The sequence below is a fragment of the Mesoplodon densirostris genome, chromosome 4, assembly GCF_025265405.1.
Source record: "Mesoplodon densirostris isolate mMesDen1 chromosome 4, mMesDen1 primary haplotype, whole genome shotgun sequence".
NCBI lineage: Eukaryota > Metazoa > Chordata > Mammalia > Artiodactyla > Ziphiidae > Mesoplodon > Mesoplodon densirostris.
The window spans coordinates 11,458,160-11,477,984 of NC_082664.1; the positions used below are offsets into that span (position 1 = coordinate 11,458,160).

Consider the following 19,825-nt stretch of genomic DNA (forward strand, 5'->3'; position numbering starts at 1 on the left):
ACAGTATGGTACTGGCACAAAAACAGAAAAATAAATCAATGGAACAGGATACAAAGCCCAGAGATAAACCCACACACCTATGGTCACCTAATCCATGACAAAGGAGGTAAGAACATACAATAGAGAAAAGACAGTCTCTTCAGTAAGTGGTGCTGGGAAAACTGGACAGCTACATGTAAAAGAATAAAATTAGAACACTCCCTAACACCACACACAAAAATAAACTCAAAATGGATTAAAGACCTAAATGTAAGGCCAGACACTATAAAACTCTTAGAGGAAAACATAGGCAGAACACTCTGACATAAATCTCAGAAAGATCTTTTTTGACCCACCTCCTAGAGTATGAAAATAAAAACAAAAATAAACGAGTGGGACCTAATTAAACTTAAAAGTTTTTGCACAGCAAAGGAAACCATAAACGAAACGAAAAGACAACGCTCAGAATGGGATAAAATATTTTCAAACAAAGCAACTGAAAAGGGATTAATCTCTAAAATGTATAAACAGCTCATGCAGCTCAATATCAAAAAAAAACAACCCAGTGAAAAAATGGGCAGAAGACTTAAATAGACATTTCTGCAAAGAAGACATACAGATGGCCAAGAAACACATGAAAAGGTGCTCAATGCCACTAATTATTAGCAAGATGCAAGTCAAAACTACAATGAGGTATCACCTCACACCAGTCCGAATGGTCATCATCAAAAAATCTACAAACAAAAATGCTGGAGAGGATGTGGAGAAAATGGAACCCTCCTACACTGTTGGTGGGAATGTAAATTGGTATAGCCACTATGGAGAACACTATGGAGGTCCTCATAAAACTAAAAACAGAATTACCATATGACCCAGCAATCCAATTCCTGGGCATATACCTGGAGAAAACCATAATTCAAAAAGATACATGCACACCAATGTTCACTGAAGCACTATTTACAACAGCCAGGACATGGAAGCAACCTAAATGTCCATCAACAGAGGAACAGATAAAGAAGATGTGGTACATATATACAAGGGAATATTACTCAGCCATAAAAAGGAACAAAATAGTGCCATTTGCAGAGGCGTGGATAGACCTAGAGACTGTCATACAGAGTGAAGTTAAGTCAGAAATAGAAAAAGGAACATTGTATAATATCACTTATAAGTGGAATCTAGAAAAATGGTACAGATGAACTTATTTGCAAAGCAGAAATAGAGACACAGATGTAGAGAACAAACTTATGGATACCAAGGGGGAAGGAAGGTCGGGATGAATTGGGAGATTGGGATTGACATAAACACACTATTATGTATAAAATAGATAACTAACGAGAACCTACTGTATAGCACAGGGAACTCTACTCAATGCTCTGTGGTGACTTAAATGGGAAGGAAATCTAAAAAAGAGGGGATATATGTATACGTATAACTGATTCACTTTGCTGTACAGCAGAAACTAACACAACATTGTAAAGCAACTGTACTCCAATAAAAATTAATAAAAAAATAAAATAAAATAAAAATTAAGTCAAAATGTGAGTAGCTGACAGATCGTACCCAGCACACTTGTCTAAGTTGCCATATTTTGCATGAAAAGCTTGATTATTAAAAGACTGGCTTCGAATCAATTTGGATTTCTTGATTTCTTTGCCTAGAGTAACAAGCAAAAGGAAAATGCAATTGTTTAGTTTATCAGTTCATCCTTAGCTGCCCCAATCCCATTTCCTCTCCAACTCCCACAATTTTCAGTAAAACACTGACAGGTGTAGCTTCCTTTCCTTAGCTTGACCTGACTGGTGTATCTCTTACCCCTACTGCCCATTAAGAACTACCAAAACAACTTAACAGTAAAAGGCAAAAGGTGCCTTCAAATAATATATCTCATCTCATGGAGTGACTTCCCTGTAATTATTGTTTAGGAAAGGAAAAAAGGAGACACAAAAACAAGTTTCTTACTTGTGGATGGGGTGCCAGAAGAGGGTCCAGGGACAGAAATGGGGATGTTCTTGGGCAGAGTTGTTGGTGTCTTGGTGTCTCTACCTAAAACAAACTCTGATTTAAGTGCTATAATTTCCTCTGAGTTCTTATTAATCTCCATACACATACAAGGCAATGCAGAGAATATGAATCACTATCCCTAGTGAAGCAACACTCTTTTCCAAATCTTACTTTTTATATATTTAAATATTTCAATCTTAGTTATTCAGTAATCAATTTCACAATCTTATTGCTGTTACCAAACTTCAAACTTTCCTTTGAAGGATCTGAACCTCCACATTGATCCTCACCATTTATTCACATACTCCTAAATCTATATCACAGTTAGCAGCCAATTTTTGAAAACAACTTTGATAAATGAAAGAAAGTGAAGTGATTTTTCATAGTAAATTAAAAACTAAGCATGGTCTCTCAGCACGCTAGGATGCAACATCAGTTGGGTACCTTGGTGATAAAGACATGTGAAAACTACTTACGTTTCTTTTCAAAGGTTTTATCACTCATGGGCCTTCCATCATTTTGTTGCTTTTCTTTTTCTAATTGTTCCTATTAATAAAACAGTATCTTAGCATTAAAGGTAAGCATTAGATTGAGAAAATTGTTCTAATCAGAAATTACTCTAAGCTTTAGAGGTACAGATACAGTTCACAAAAATACATAACAGAAGTAATTTGTTTTTCCAAATTAGTCTCTAAAGAAGTCACAGTTCTTTCAGATTTGTGTTTTTTTTTAAAAAGCCCTTGGAGGCTTGTCAAACTAAAACAATGAGTTTAGTATCACTGTTGTGATGAGCCATTAATTTCTACAACGTATTTACTAATTATCATCAGCAAAATGTGTTACTACTGGCCCTTTCCATTTCTGACTGATACATGGCAAAATAATGTTCTTCTTTTAAAAGACTGAGAGAAAAAGAAATGATCTTTTAGATATTATTTAAATGTTCTATTGAAGTATAATACACATAGAGAAGGTGCACAAATATAAGTGTACAGCTCAATAAATTTTCCTGAAGTGAACACACCCATATAATCAGCTCCCAGACCAAGAAACAAAATGTTACCCAAACTCAAAGAGTTCTTTATCCCAACAGAATAGCCAAGAAAAATCAATAAACATATCAAGTTCTGAACAAACATGGCATAACCGACATGTACAGAACACTACAATCAACACTGGAGAACATACATTCTTTTCAAGTGCATGTAAAATAAAAAGGCAGGGCTTCCCTGGTGGCACAGTGGTTGGGAGTCCGCCTGCCGATGCAGGGGACATGGGTTCGTGCCCCGGTCCGGGAGGATCCCACATGCCGCGAAGCGGCTGGGCCCGTGGGCCATGGTCACTGGGCCTGCGTGTCCGGGGCCTAAGCTCCGCCACGGGAGAGGCCACAACAGTGAGAGGCCCACGTACCACAAAAAAATAAAATAAATAAATAAAAAGGCAGAGAAAATACACAAGATAAAAAATTTTCCACGTAGAACTGGACTGCATAAAAAACTATTAAATAAAAATTCTAAAACTGAAAATAAAACATGCAAAACTGAAAAATATCACTAAGTGAGCTTAACAGTAGTGTTACCTGCTTCATCTTTTCCTCTACTATCTCGATCATATTAATCACAGTTGTCTTGAAGTCCTTGTCTGCTAACTCTAATATCAGGATCATCTGTGGATCTTTTTCTATTCTCTGATTTTTGTCTTGGGTTTAGGTCATTAAGTCCTAAAATTTTTTAGAGTCTGCTTATTCTCTACATCTTCTACCACTGGCAATCCTGAACTCTAATCTTTGGCTTAGACTGCTGAAATAATTCAATTTGCTTTCAGAGGATTTCCATTTAAGTTTTTAATCTCACAGCATAATTCTCTGCAGAAAAATAGACAATATAAAAAATCAGAATTTTAGAACTGACAAATAGAGTAATGGAAATTTTAAAATCAGTGGAGAGGCTCAGCAGCCAAATGCAGAGGGCAGGAAAAGAACTGGTGACACTGAAGATGGATCAACAGAAATTATTCACTCTGAGTAGCAGAGTTTAAGGAAAAAAAAAGAAAGAAAGAAAGAACAAAGCCTTATGGACCTGTGGGATAATATCAAAAGATTTAACATAACATATGTGCAATTGGAGACCCAGAGGTATAAGAGTGAGGAACTAGGACAGAACATATATTGAAATAAATAATGGCTCAAACCTTCCCAAATTTGGGAAATGATACTCATTTACAGATTCAGGAAGCTCAGCAAATCCAAGACAGAACAAATTTGAAGCTAATCATGCCTAAAAACATCACAAGCAAACTGCTAAAGACAAAAAAGAAAAGAAAAAATCTTGGAAGTAGCCAGAGACAAACAACATTATATAGAGAAGAATAATAATTCAAATGAGAACAGATATTTTATCAGATGCTATGGAGACCACAACACAGACAGAAACACTTCTTAAAATACAGTATAAAAAAGGCTGTAAACCCAGAATTCTGTATCCAATAAAAATATCCTTTAGAGAGAATGGCACAAATAAGACATTTTAGATAAAGGAAAACGAAGATAATTTGTTACAAAATACTTGCACTCTGAGAACTTCCAAAGAAAGTTCTTCAGGCTGAAGGGAAAAAATAAGGGGGAAATTTGGGTCCTAAGCCATGAATGAAGAGCACTGGAAATGGTAAACATCTGAGTAAACACACAGGTTTACTCTCTTAAGTTCTTCAAGATACATATGACAACTTAAAGCAAAAATTATCACACTGACTGGTGCGGTTTTCAGTGCAGATGTAATTCACATGACAAGTGTAACATAAAGAACAGTATGGAGCAGGTAAAGGGTTCTGTATCTCTGTTAAATAAAGTGGTACAATATTAACAATAAGAAGACTATAAAAGGTTAGGTTATGTCTGCTGTAATCTCTAGGGAAAACACCAAAAAAGCAATTCAAAAAAAGGGGGGGGGGCGAAGAGACAGAGAGAAATACCAATCACTAAGATAAAAATATAAAAAGGGGGCTTCCCTGGTGGCGCAGTGCTTGAGAGTCCGCCTGCCAATACAGGGGACGCAGGTTCGTGCCCCTGTCTGGGAAGATCCCACATGCCATGGAGCGGCTGGGCCTGTGAGCCATGGCTGCTGAGCCTGCACGTCCGGAGCCTGTGCTCCGCAACAAGAGGCCACAGTAGTGAGAGGCCCACGTACCGCAAAAAAAAAAAAAAAAAATATATATATATATATAAGGGGTTATCACCATAGATTCTATATACATTAGAAGGATAATATAAGAATATTATAAACAACATATGCCAACAAATTTGACAGCTTAGATGACACGGACAAATTGGCGGGGGGGGAAGCAACTTACCAAATTGACAAAAAAGAAAGAAAATCTGAAAAGCTTTATAGCTATTAAAGTAATTGAATGAATTAACAAAATCCTTCCAAAATGAAAACTTTGAGTCTTGATAGTTTCACTAGTGAATTCTATCAAACACTCAAGGAAAAAAAAACAATTTTATACAAAATTTGTCAGAAAATAGAGGAAGTGGTAATACTATCCATCTCATTTTATGAGGCCAGAATAACTCTAATACCAAATTTAAAAGACCCAAGAAATGACCCCCAAAATTATAAACCAGTTCCTACTATGAATTTATGAATACAAAGGCAAAATTCCTTTAAATAAATGAGCCAAGCATCCAACAGCAGAGAAAAGGACAATATATCATCACCAAATAGAGTTTATTCCCAAAATATAAAATCAGTTTACCATTTGAAAAATCAATGTAACTTAGTGTTTTAACACAATGAAAGTAGAAAAACAAATACAATTTCAGGAAATGCAGAAACAGCATCTGGCAAAATTTAACAATCATTCATAAAAACTCTCAGCAGACTAGGAATAGAAGCGATAAAGGGCATCTATATAAAACCTATTGGTAACACCATACCTAATGATGAAAGATTGAACTGATCCCCTTAAGATCAGTAAAAAGACAAAGATGCCTACTTGCATCACTTTTATTAGTCAGAGGTCTCTTATTATACTGGAGGTCCTGGACCTTTTAATATGACAAAAAGAAAGAAATAAAAGGCACAAACACTGAACAGGAAGAAGTAATCCTACTGTACTAAAAGATGACATAATGACTCAGGTAGACTGTCCTATTAAATCTAAAAACCAACTTCTACAACAAATAAGCAAACTTAGCACATTTTCAAAATACAAGGTTAATATACAAAAATCAATAGTATTCTCAAACTCCAGCAACAAAAAACTGGAAAGTAAAACTTTAAATTACAATTCCATTTACAATGCCAAGACACGTAATACACTAGAAATAAATCTAACAGAAGACTGCCTTGAACTCTACACTTAACTCTACCAAAACTAAGAAGACTAAATAAATGAAGTGGTAGACAATGTTCATGGATTGGAAGACTTATATTGTTAAGATGGCAATTCTCCAAATTGACCTACAGATCAATGCTACTTAACACAATCCTAACTAAAATTCCAGCAGGCTTTTTATATAAATTGATAAACTGATTCTAAACATTGTATCAAGATGAAAGTAAAAAGTTGGAAAAGCTACCCTACCTGATTTTAAGAATTACTATAAAGTTATAGCGATCAAGATAGTTTGGAATTGCCAAAAAGATAAACCTATAAATCACTGCAACAGAATGGAAGTCAAGAAACAGACATATGTATGTATGGACAATTGATTTTTTTTAAAAAGGTGCTAAGGCAATTCAATGGGGAAAGTAAAGTTTTCAATAAATGGCATTAGAATAATTGCTCATTGAGATGGAAAAAATAAACATATATAAAAATTAACTTGAAATGAATCATAGACCTAAATGTAAAACCTAAAACTAAAATTCCTAGAAGAAAACATAGGAAAAAGTCTTTATAATTTGGGGATAGACAAAAGATTCTTAGAACAAAAAAGCATGAACTATGCTAAAAGAAAAAAAGGATAAGTTGGACTTCATCAAAATTAAAAACTTCTTCTCTTCCAAAGACACCATTAAGGACAGACTCCAAGAAAATATTCATAAAATGTATCTCTGACAAAGGAGTTGTATTCCGAGTTTATAAAGAACTCTCACAACTCAATAAGAAGATAAACAAAAATCACTTTAAAATCTGAAAAGAGACTTCATCAACTAAGATATAAGGATGGCCAATACACAAAGGAAAAGATGCTCAGCCTCCTTAGGCATCAGGGATAAGCAATTTGAGATAACATTACATACCCACTCTCTCGAGCATTAGAGAGGATATGGGGTAACTGAAGCTCTCCACCACAACCAGTGGGAATGTAAAACGGCACAGGCACTTTGTAAAACAGTCTTTGTTTTTAAGTTAAGTGTAGTTTACCATATGATCCAGCCATTCCATTCCTAAGTTATTTCCCCAAGAGAAATGAAAACTTATGTCCACTCAAAGACTTCTTTACTAATGTTCCCAAGCTAGAAGTAACCCAAATGTCCGTTAAGACATGGATAAACACGTTGTGGTATATCCACAGTATGGACTACTACTCAGAGATAAAAAGAAATGACCTCTTTATATGCACAAAAACATGGATGAATCTCAAAGTAATCATGCTGATGGAAAGAAGCATGACCCAAAAAGGTACTAACATATGATTCAATTTATATAAATTCTAAAAAATACAAACTAATTTACAGTGACAGAAACTAGATTAGTGGTTGCTAGGGACTAGAGTAGAAGATGTGAATCACTAAGGGGGCACAAGGACATTTTTGAAGGAATGGCAACGTTTGGTATTTTATATTCTGGTTTCATGGATATGTCTATATGTCAAAATTCACGAAATTGCACACTTTAAGTATTTGCAGTTAATCATAAGTCAATTATACTTCAATAAGGTAGTTTTTTTTAAAAAAGGCTCTCAAATGTAGTTTTCCTTACAATTCATAAAATAACATATTTCAAAAGGTCAGGATTCTTCTTCAGTCATTTAGGGAAAATAAAAGTAGTATGAAACTAAAAGAAATTATTGATTAGATTTAATAACAAAGCACAGTTAATACTGGTCAGAAAAGAGTACGTGTGTGTGCGTGTGAAAACATACCATTTCCAAAAGAAGTAGCTCTTCTCTTTCTTTCTCTTGATCCAACAAATCTTTTTCATAAAATTTTTTCTGAAACTAAGTTTAAAGTTTAAAATGAAATTGTGCAACATTAATGATGAGCCTCTGCCAATTTTTAAATATTCCTTTCAACATAAGGTAAAGAGAGTGTACTCACAGCGTCCATGGACATTTCCATTCTGTCCAACTCTAATACAGTCTGCAAAGAAAATGTTTTAAATTATTCAACAGTAATTAAATTAAATCATTTCTCAGAAAGACTCCTTTTCCAGAGGGAGGATCAAAGAAGAGACTTCTCCACTATGTGAAAGGCTAAATTAGAAAGTCTCTAAAGTTCTTCCCAACTCTATGTTGTGTTTTTAATCAACCTCTATATATTAACACCAGGATCCACTTAAACTTTTAAAAGTTTTTCAACTCAAGAAAAGCAAGTGTAGAGTTTCCCTGGCAGTGCAGTAGTTAAGAATCCACCTGCCAATGCATGGGCCATAGGTTCGAGCCCTGAGCTGAGATCCCACATGCCGCGGAGCAACTAAGCCCGTGCGCCACAACTACTGAGCCTGCGCTCTAGAGCCCGCGAGCCACAACTACTGAAGCCCGCGTGCCTAGAGCCCGTGTTCGGCAACAAGAGAAGCTACCGCAATGAGAAGCCTGCACACCGCAACAAAGAGTAGCCCCTGCTCACCGCAACTAGAGAAAGCCCGCGCACAGCAACAAAGACCCAACTCAGCCAAAAATAAATAAATTAATTAATTTTAAAAAAAGAAAAGCAAGAGTAGAGGATTATTTTAAATACTAAACACATGCAATTTAGTTTCTAAAATTCCTGTGCCACTCTTTTCTGAATCTTCAGAAATACAATATAATTTTTGAATTTTTTAAAAAAACTTTTAGCTAAATATATACAAAGCTAGGTATCATTGGGCTTAATATCCTTAGTTCCTTGCCATAGAAACTTTTGATTATTATGACATTTTAACCAATAGAAAAAAACTTTACTCTGAAAGCATTCTCTTAATTTACTATTTGTCTTTTCAGAATACATTGGTCTGAAATAAATTCTTTCAATCAAACAATGGCCCATCTAATCCAGGGTTCTGTCTCTGATAGAGGACAGTACTTTTTTACAGGAGTAACTCTGATGGCCAGGATAAAGTACATTTATTCATATGCCCAAAGCTATCCATTGCAAACATAATATTTATTTGTAGTTTTATTTTTATGCTGACATTTATGAAAATGTTATAATTTATGGCATGAAATAGCCCTTTTAAATGAAATTACTTTTCATCTTAAAAAACTGACTAAACTATTTCATTTTTATCCCAAAGCTTTGAATAGTTTCCTGAGAGGTTCCCATACCAATACATCAGTTTGATAAACATTATACTATAGAATTTTCATGGGACAGACTGACTTCCTCATGTGACACGTTCTTAAAATAAGGGCTGTACTACAGAATACTCCATTGAAAGTTAATAATCTATCAATTTAATTATATCATTTTTTCCCCTCTTTATAGGGTTAGCTTGAGTGATCTCTTCAGTTAATAAATTCTCTCAAAAAAGTAAGTAACTGTCTCACGTCTACTATTTTGAAAGTTAACTCCATTGCTTATACTTCTGTAATTAAATGGTAAAGACAGAAACAAATGTTATGTATATCTATGTTTTTAGATTTAGATGCACGTCCAGACTCTGGGTATTTCTGATTATTTCAGTTAATGAAAGAAGAATTTACATTTCAGTAAAATAAAATTATACTAATTAAATACTAAGTTATCAAATCACTTTATTAAAAAGTTCCTGGGGCTTCCCTGGTGGCGCAGTGGTTGGGAGTCTGCCTGCCGATGCAGGGGACGCGGGTTCGTGCCCCGGTCTGAGAGGATCCCACATGCCATGGAGCGGCTGGGCCCGTGAGCCATGGCCGCTGAGCCTGCACGTCCGGAGCCTGTGCTCCGCAACGGGAGAGGCCACAACAGTGAGAGGTCTGCATACCGCAAAAAAAAAAAAAGTTCCTTATGCAACATCTGGCAATGATCTCTAGGGAAAAAAAAAAAAATCAAAGGACTCTTTTTTTTTTCCCTCACCATCGACACCAACTTTTTTAAGACATTAATAAATTAACTTCTCTCACTACAAATAAATGTTCAAAAACTATGTGTCCTGAACTTCACATTCAGATTAAAGTAATGATTTTTTTCTTGAATTTTATTTTATTTATTTTTTATACAGCAGGTTCTTATTAGTCATCCATTTTATACACATCAGTGTATATACACGTCAATCCAAATCTCCCAATTCATCACCATAAAAGTAATGATTTTCATTTGAAATAACCTTATAAAAATATTAGTTATATACTCAACCAAAAGGTTTTGAAGACTATAAAGTGTTTTAAGGTTTGACTTCACTAACCCAAATGTTTACTGTGTTACTGTTCCAATATTGCCAAACAATCCATGTAAGATCCCACGCTAAAACAAAACAAACAAAACCCCATAAGACACAATGTTACATAATTGAAAAGCGCTAGGGATCTATATTTAGCCCTGGCTCTGCCACTTACCAAGAAGATCTTAAGCAAACACTTGAACATTTCTAGGTCGAGAGCTTCTGCAAAGTCCGACAGATCACTGAAGGCCCTTCCAGCCCTTTCAGGGCTAAGTTTCTATCAAATGTGACTTTCCCAATTATACCAACAAAGTTTTCCCAATTCTAATCACTTATAAAGAGTCTGGTGAATGAAGTACTCATTCATTATTAGCTGAACAGTATTTACTGAGTACCTAAAATGTAAGCTCTCATGGAGCTTATATCACCAGTAATAAAAGATTAATATCTCAGTGCCCTCTAGAAGGAACTTTCATATCCAGTTGGAGCACACATCAACCAAATCAGTTACTACTAATTCTTACTACTGTAGCAGTGATAGAAACATTTTAACATATTGCTATCCCATCAAGCTAAGATAGTGAGGCTGTGATAACACACTGCAAGAAAGGCAAATGTCGTGGCAAGAGGGACGCTTACTCTTTTCACAGTGGCCAGAACATCTTTATCCTTTTCTTGACAGAGGAGTTTTCTCACACACATTTCTAACTGTTGAAGTAGATGTTTATCTGCAGGGATCTTCAGGGTAGATTTCACTTTGGGCAACAAGTAGCAAAGTTTCATTCTGCAATAAATTGAAAGTATTAACTTGTGAGTGAATTTAATAACTAAGAATGACAGTCACATGAAATTGAAAGAAAACTTAAGCTTTAGCTAGGCTGAGAGTTAATTTCTTATGCAACAAATGTCTACGGAGGGCCTGTGATGAGTCAAGCGTTCATCATTCTGGGTGCTGAGATACCGCAGTGGAGAAAACCAACAAAATTCTCTGCTGTCACAGAGCTTACGTTCTAGTACATGGGTAGGGAGAAAGGAAAAACAAATATGTAAAATGTCTGTCAAACAGTGGTAAATGCTGCAGAGAAAAATAAAGCAGGGAAAGATGATGAAGGAGTACAAGGAGGGGGATTACAAGTTTAAACCAGGTGATCAGAGAGGCTTTTAGTCAAGATTTCACTGAAAAGATGACATTTAAGCAAAGAATTAAAGTAAATTAGGGACTAAGCCTTGTGACTATCTAGAGAAAACCATTACAGTAAGAGCAGGTGCCCCGTCAGGGGAGCTTGCCTTAGAAGTTACCCCAAATTAACAAACTGGCCAAAACTGGCAAACTGGCTAGCATGGCTAGAACAGAGCAAAAACAAAATCAGCTGGAGGCCTCAGAGTGAAATAGGAGGCCAGTTCATCCGGGGCCTTGCAGGTCACGGTTTGGGGACTGGCTTTCATTTTGAGAGCAATGAGAAGCCATGGAGGGTTTTGCACAGCAGAGTGAAATGATGTGACTTAACGTTTGGAAAGTATCATCTGGCTACTGTATTGAGATTAGACTGTAGGTGGTCAAGGACAAAAGGGACACGGGGTGGCAGGGGGCTCTTTCAGTAATTCAGGCAAGAGATGATGGTGGCTTGAACCAGAGTGGCAGCAGTGAGGTGGTGGGAAGTGGTTTGATTCTGAATATATTTTACAAGCGGCAGGATGTGCTGAGGGCTTGGAAGTGGAGTGACAGAAAGGAAGTCATGGCTCTGACCTGAGCAAGTGGCAAGACGAAATAGTTATTTACTGAGACGGAGAAGACTGCAGAAGGAGCAAGTGCAGATGAGGAAGATGGGGATTAACTGGACAGATGAAGTCTGAGGAGCCTGTTAGATAGTCGATGGAAATCCTAGTGGGCAGTTGGCTCTATGAGTCTTCTGTCCAGGGTGGATGTCCGGGCTGGAGATTTGCAGTCAGGAATCTTCAGCACACAGGTGATACATAAGCCATGAGACTGGAGAATCACCCAGGCAAGTAAGTGCAGTTTGAGAAGAAGAGATAAAAGGAGAGCATCTACAGCACCACCACAGTCTAAATGGGGCTGATAAAGAAGCAACAAGCAAACTGAAGAATTCCAGACAGGTGAAAGGAAATCCAGGAAAGTATAAAAAAAAAACAACCAACCAACCAAACAAACAAACAAACAAAAACTTCCTAGGAAAAGGTGGTGCAGGAAATGTTCTGCTTTGCTAAGCTAAAATTCTACTGCTTTGCCAGGGCTGGTTGTCTAACTTGGGGCTGCTGTCTTCATTCATTCATTCATTCATTCATTCATCTAAGAGCTCTCCAGATACTATTTTTTTATTTCTATGCCAAACCTTGAGACAACTAAGTCCCATTCCTGGAGTTCCCAGGATACCTTCTCAGCTGAGCCTTCAGTTGAGGATTCTTATACAACAAAATCTGCTTTTTATTCAACCAAAAAGTCAAAAGAAGCTCCTCCCCTAGAATTTTCATCTTACATAGCAATAATAGTCCCAAACTTATTCAGCACTCACCACGGATACTGCTAAGCATGGAAATGCTTTCTCTAATTAAGGGGTCCCAATTACCCCAGAGAGAATTGTTTTCATTTCTGGCAGCTGAATAGAAGGCTCCTTTGAAAACCAGCAGTCTTTTTCTAGCCTTGGTATTGTCTGGACTCAATGAATTTAAATTTTAAACATTCACTTAAGGAAATACAATCAACAGTCCACGCACACTTCATTCTTTATAACCCAAGGCAGATCTAGAAAACATACATTCAACAGAAGCTACAGGAGCCTTAGCAGTGATTTATCTCTATGAGAATCCTGGGCCCAGGAGATTATAAAGATTTAGAGATAAGGGATCATACTTTTCAGGTAAACTAAATTCTTTATGTACACTACCTCAAGTATTTATTCCTCAGAACACCCCATGAATTAGGTACCAAGGAAACTGACGCACAGAGAGGTTTTGTAAGTGGCCCAGACACATAGCTGGTGGAGAGCTGGAAATCAGCTCAGGGAATATGGCTCCAAAAACTCTCCTCCTACCCTGCTTGATCTGGCCACTCTGGCCTGTAATGGCTTTCATCCTACCTGCACATTTCTAAAAGTGTTGAGCAAAGGCTTTCGTATCCAAAAGCCACTTAGTATATAGTGTTGCTGGACCCATTTGTTAGGCTAGCAGCTGCCCAAGCAGGAGAGTGAGAACCAAGACAAACTGCTATACAATCATCTCTTACTCAGAAAAACCACCAAAATTCATAGAGCAATATTCATCTTCATCTGGTTTTTGAATTAACAGGTTGCTTTCCCTTAGAGTCAATGCCATGCTGTTAGTCACACTGACTCAAGTAGAGATGATTTCACTTCCTTTCGAATAATTTTTGGGAACTGCTTGATAAATGACAATTCAACACATTGGAAGCTATTTTTCTAGAATCACAACTTCAATTTGCAAAATGTGGTTGGATCCCTTAGTTATTTACCAAGAGGTTAATTCTAAAGAGTTATCAATGGGGTCTTTCAATTTACTTAAAAATCACTTTAAATTTGCTTTAAATCTCAAGTCAAGGAAACCTCAGCCCTAGTTTATACAGCACAGGTAAGATGCACAAAATACTAAAGCCCATGCAGTGGTACTTTCTGTATTTTCTCACCCTAAAAATACAAAACAAAACCAATGTCTAGATGTGTTCCCCTTAAAAAATGCTCACAACATTCTTAGGCTGAGCTTTTCAACATCTTTTGACAATTCTTCTTGGTATATTTTCTCTCAACAGCCATGCTATCTGTCTATGCTTATTGCCCGGCCAAGTCTTCCTGTTAAAAAGTATTAAATGGTTGCATGTTGTCTACAATGCACATCAGTTATTTATAAAAGATACAAATATGTCACAACTAGCATGAAGCATGGCTGGCATGTGAAAGCTCAGCAGGGAGCTCTGGAGTTCTGTTCAGGAAGTCTTGGCAAACTGACTCTGTGTCTCCTACAGATCTGAGTTCCTCAAATTCAGAACAGAGGCATAGAGCACAAATACGAAATCTAATGGCTGAGGGTTTAAAATTTTCTTCAACTCATTATGCAATATACAAGTAACTCAAACAGTATGCATGTGTGCTCAATGCCACTGAATTGTACAAAATAGTTAAAATGGTAAATTTTATGTTATGTATGTTTTACCACAATTTTTAAAAAAAATTAATATGCTTATTTGGGGAGGAAATAAAGGCAAAATACATTTATTCTTTTTTTCAGTTTCCAAGCAAGCCATTTTCAGGCCCGTTTCATTTAACTTCACAGTTATTTAATCAACTCCAATTACCATTTACTGGATTTTGAAAATGTGAGACAGCTAAAAGACTTGGAAACAGCCTTACTTCTCTGAATAAATGGGCCTGTAAAAATGGACAGATCTTCTCCAAGCCAACTTTCAACTGTTTTTTCCTCTAGTCTTAGAAGATATAGATAAATTAATCACATCTACTCAATCTTCTCTTGATGCCAATGTGTGTATCCAAGTGGCTGGAGAAGCCTGCCAGTCTGGCTGTGACTACTGCTGTCAACCCAATAAACTAAAGACCTGAGACAGCGTTAAAAGATCACGCTTCCAGGTCCTACTGAGGCTCAATTAAGTCTACCAAGAATTTCAAACCAAGTATAAATTTTTCACTTGATTATTTTTAATTGACTAAGAAAATGCTTTTGCATATATTCATCACAGTAGATATATAAAAAATACAATTTTTTCAAATATTTTCTTGGATTGGTACCATACCTCACATTTGCTACTGGATCATGTGTCAGTTCAATAGCAGGTAGAAAGAAATATTTACAGAAAAATGATTTGGAAAAGATCTCTATAATAAATTCACAGGTATCCAAAAATCGGAGTCTATTCCAATAACTTTTTCCTTGGCCCAGTTCTAGAAACAACAACAAAAAACTATAAGTTTAATTTTTCTTACATAAAATTTCATGTGAAAAAATCACTAAGTCCATGACAATCTTTTTTATATACACAATTTGTTTAGCAAAAACAAGAGATAAGGGGGAAAAATCATATTCTATACCCCCAAATTAATAGCACCTGAAAAAACAGAAAAAATGTATTAAACATTGCATTCAGTTCCATGAGCATTTATTAAATATTGAATGAACAGATCTACTATTTCTTGATTACCCACCATGTGCTAAGTACTTTATACATATTATCTCATTAAATCCTGAAAGTCAATCCAATGGGATGAGAATAAATTTATCCCTCCTAAAAGGTAAGGATACTGAGATTCAGAGAGGTTAAAGCCACAGAGCTGAAAAGTAAAGAGCTAGAATTCAAATGCAGGTCTGTATAACTTCAAAATCTTTGACCAATGAAATTAACTGTCTTTTTCTTCTCATTTCCTTAAAAATGCTTTGAAGTAAAATCATATGTAAACACGATATCACTGAAAATCATTCAGGTCAATGTTGAAAGGATAATTTTCTCTCCCTTATTACAGAAATGTTCAAAGGCAAAATTCTTAATATTTAAAACCAAATAGAATCTCCATTCAAAATAAAACATTCTAAAGGTCAGGTCCTACCACTAAAAAAATGAAAACTGAATTAAAATACAGTAAAAAAAGGAAGATTGAAGTATATTGAGCATTATTTTTTCTTAAATGGAATTTTATGTACTCTAATTTTTTGAAAAGTGGTGATCCATACTTAAAATGGTAAACTCCAATAACCAGAAAAATTCCATTACCTGCCTATGCTGGATAACAGAGTTTAATAAAAGCATTAAGACACTACAGTCAAAGCAAGTACACAATAATTAACAAATTCACTAAGTATATATAGGTGTGCACCACTACTTCTAGAATTAACACTTTAACAAAAAGTTTTTGTCTTAATTTTAGCCCATAGCAAATTAAAATAAATTTGCATTTGTTAATTGACAATTTTTTAAGACATTATAAACCACCTCGGCTTACCAGATTCACATTCATGTGTACTATCAAGTCTATTCAAGGGAACAAAACTCACATTCTGTTAATATTTAAAATAGGAACATAAATTATTAGATTCAAGGATAGCCTACTTATGTATCTTAGTTCCAAATTGTATTAATCAGGATAGAAACTGGGCTTTCAACAATAAGTATACATATTTTAATTTCTCAAGTGTAGAAATTCACAAAAGGCAGCCTAGAGTAGTCATTAGTCTCATTCATCACAAATCTGATCCTGTCAAAGATTTCTAAAACAAGCCAAAAAAATTAGCCTACAAAACTCAAATGCAAATGTATACCAACACTGGCCTAATTATTCATGGCAAAATGATACATAATATAAGTCAGATCTAACTAAGGCCAATCAGTTTGTTTACTTTCTATTTTTCAAAATGAGAGACACTGATTACTTACGTTCAATTAATTTTTGAATGACCTCGTGTCTCTGTTCTTGTTTACGATTATAACGTAGAAAAATGCATAGAGTTCGTGAAGCGGCCTTTTGGACAGGTAAGACATTCTTAAAGAAATAAGAAGACAATTAAACCAGTCTAATAGTATATACTCTGAATAATTTGGCCCCATAAATCTATTTTAAGTTATTGACTAAAAGTAAAAGCAGTATTGCCTACCTCTCAAATCACTGTGGAAGTGTCTTCATAATTTAATGTTACCATCTATCACACTACAAAGTTAATGCAATTTGGCAGTCATTTCCAAATCATCCAGATTTGATTTATATTTGACTCTCATTTCCTTGCCACTTCATCTTAAGTGATATTCTCCCCAAATTATATCTCAACCACCTCTGGACCTTGTCACTCATTTATTCAACAAACATTTATTAGAACATACCCTGTGTCAGGTATCTCACCAAAGATGCGCAACTTCTAAAATATAAACTCAGAGATCCCATGACTAGGTTTATGTCAGATCCCTCTGGCTTAGTTCTGTCTCTTCCACCTCAATGCCATTCTTGGAGGTCCCCGGTCCATGACACAGATAAAGCTTAGAACCCAAGGGACACCATACCAATTACTCTTACCAGTGTTTTAAACTCCTTTGTCCTTTGAATTTCTGTCACACCACTGGGCAGAACCTTAATTCTAAATGAATTCAACCATTCATCTTTAGTGCATTTGGGTTCAAATGATGTATTAGAGAAAAATCTCTCAATCAGATATACCGTATCCAGTATAAATTCATGTACACCATCTTGACTTACATATAAACATTATAACAATCAATTCTTGGCGATTCAGACTATTATACTAGGATCCTTGAAATTCAAGTAGGAAAAACTATACATTGCTCAGAGAGTACTGCCTGCTACCTCCTCTTATATATATATATTTAAAGATGTTGGGGGTAGGAGTTTATTAATTAATTTATTTATTTTTGCTGTGTTGGGCCTTCCTTTCTGTGCGAGGACTTTCTCTAGTTGTGGCAAGCGGAGGCCACTCTTCATCGCGGTGCGTGGGCCTCTCACTACTGCGGCCTCTCCTGTTGCAGAGCACAGGCTCCAGACGCGCAGGCTCAGTAGCTGTGGCTCACGGGCCTAGTTGCTCCGCGGCACGTGGGATCCTCCCAGACCAGGGCTCGAACCCGTGTCCCCTGCATTAGCAGGCAGATTCTCAACCACTGCACCACCAGGGAAGCCCCTCCTGTCATATTTTATACAAGTTATTTCCATTCTATTGAGTACCATTTCATGTGGTGCTTTTAATCGAATATAAAAAAAGAATATTCAGTATGAGTTAGAACAGAAAATTTAAGACATGTACATAAACAGAAATATCAGTGGAATTACGGAAAATGAATTTTAGATAAATGAACTAAATAAAAGGATGTTACTCTTTTCTTTCATTTTGTGCATACTAATAGAATTTCAAATGCATAAACATTAGTCATTTGAAATAAAAATAGTTTAAAATACGTATATTTTATACCTCACAGTATAAGGTAATGTCTTTTGGGCCAGAAATCAAAGATAAAGGTAATTATATCAAAACAAGTAAAAGCCAGTTTAAAGAAGTTGTGACCACTTAAGCATGCGAATAATGACTGCAATTGATTAAAACATTATTTAATATAAAATGATGAGTCTAAAAGAAAGAGACAAAACCAAAAACAAAATTCATTCAGCATCATTGGAAGTGGCTACTACACCACTTCAGAGTTTTCCTAACTCCGAAAATTGATAATTAGAGGGAAAGAAATAAGAATTTACCCTCTCTTTACATTAGGAAATATATTTTAGGGTAAATAAATTACCCAAGTAGATGTAAAAAAAAAAAAAAAAAAAAAAAAGGCATTTCTCCTGAGAAGAATGCCATCAACAATGTAGAAGAAAAGACAGAATTTAAAAAATCATTTTTCTGCAAGTTATAATGAAATAACTGATCAGGCAAGGATCATCATGGGATGCTAAAACTAATGGGTAAAAGCTTGGTGGGAAGCTGGGTATTCTGAGTGTTGAAGTGTCAGCTTCAGATTGTGACGCAGATCACAAGAGAGAAAACACAATTTTTGCAGTAGACTAACAGAGCTGTCCCCATCTGCACAACCACTCCTAGCTCACTTACGGAGGGACAGCCGTCCAGACACAATGCAACATAAAATACACAGCAGCATTTATGAAGTATTCTTGCCAAAAACGTTTAACCTAAGACTTGGCAAGCCCTTGTCAAACCTCCAGTTTAGAAGGAACATGGAGAAGAGATAAACAAGTTAATCCATGAAGACATTCTACAGAACAACTAAGTCTCTTCCTCAATTCAGTGTCATGAAAAAGTGGGGAAGGGCGAAGAGGGACTCTGTTCTGGATTAAAAGAGTACTAAGAGGTGTAACCACTTAAAGCAATGCATAGATCTTACTTGGATCCTATATGGAATAAAACAACTGTCACGCATATTTGGGGCATAATTGGTAAATTTTAATATGAACTTTAAATGATATTAAAGATCATTGTTCATTTTGTCAAATGTAATAATTGTATCATGATTATATAGGGCAATGTCCTTTTTTAGAGATGAATACTGAAATGTTTAGAGATAAAAATATAATGATATCTATAATTTAAATTTTTCAGCACAATGAAATAGAAAATATGTCAGAATGTTAACAACTGTTAAACCTAGGTGATGGGTGTGTGAGGGTTCATTATAGTATTTTCTCTGCCTTTCTGCGTTTTAAATTTTTTTCATAACAAAAGCAGAAAAAAAATGTTAGTTTCTGTCATTCCTCTACTCAAAACCTTCCAAAGCCTTCCCCTGTATCACAGAATACAATCTACGCTCTACATCATGGCCTTCAAGCACCTGCGCGTTGTGGGCCCAGCGACC

General features: G+C 35.8%; 1 protein-coding gene across 1 annotated transcript in view; it reads right to left on the reverse strand.

Annotated features, from left to right (window-relative positions):
* PPP4R4 (protein phosphatase 4 regulatory subunit 4) overlaps positions 1 to 19,825 on the reverse strand; it is a 122,094-nt gene that overhangs the window by 12,062 nt on the left and 90,207 nt on the right. Inside the window, exons 15-22 of the mRNA XM_060097917.1 lie at positions 16,895 to 17,000; positions 15,263 to 15,410; positions 11,125 to 11,269; positions 8,250 to 8,291; positions 8,075 to 8,149; positions 2,460 to 2,529; positions 1,942 to 2,025; positions 1,543 to 1,636 (exon numbers count right to left, since the gene is read on the reverse strand). Coding sequence (XP_059953900.1) covers positions 1,543 to 1,636; positions 1,942 to 2,025; positions 2,460 to 2,529; positions 8,075 to 8,149; positions 8,250 to 8,291; positions 11,125 to 11,269; positions 15,263 to 15,410; positions 16,895 to 17,000 — 764 coding nt within the window. The remainder of the gene's footprint in view (positions 1 to 1,542; positions 1,637 to 1,941; positions 2,026 to 2,459; positions 2,530 to 8,074; positions 8,150 to 8,249; positions 8,292 to 11,124; positions 11,270 to 15,262; positions 15,411 to 16,894; positions 17,001 to 19,825) is intronic.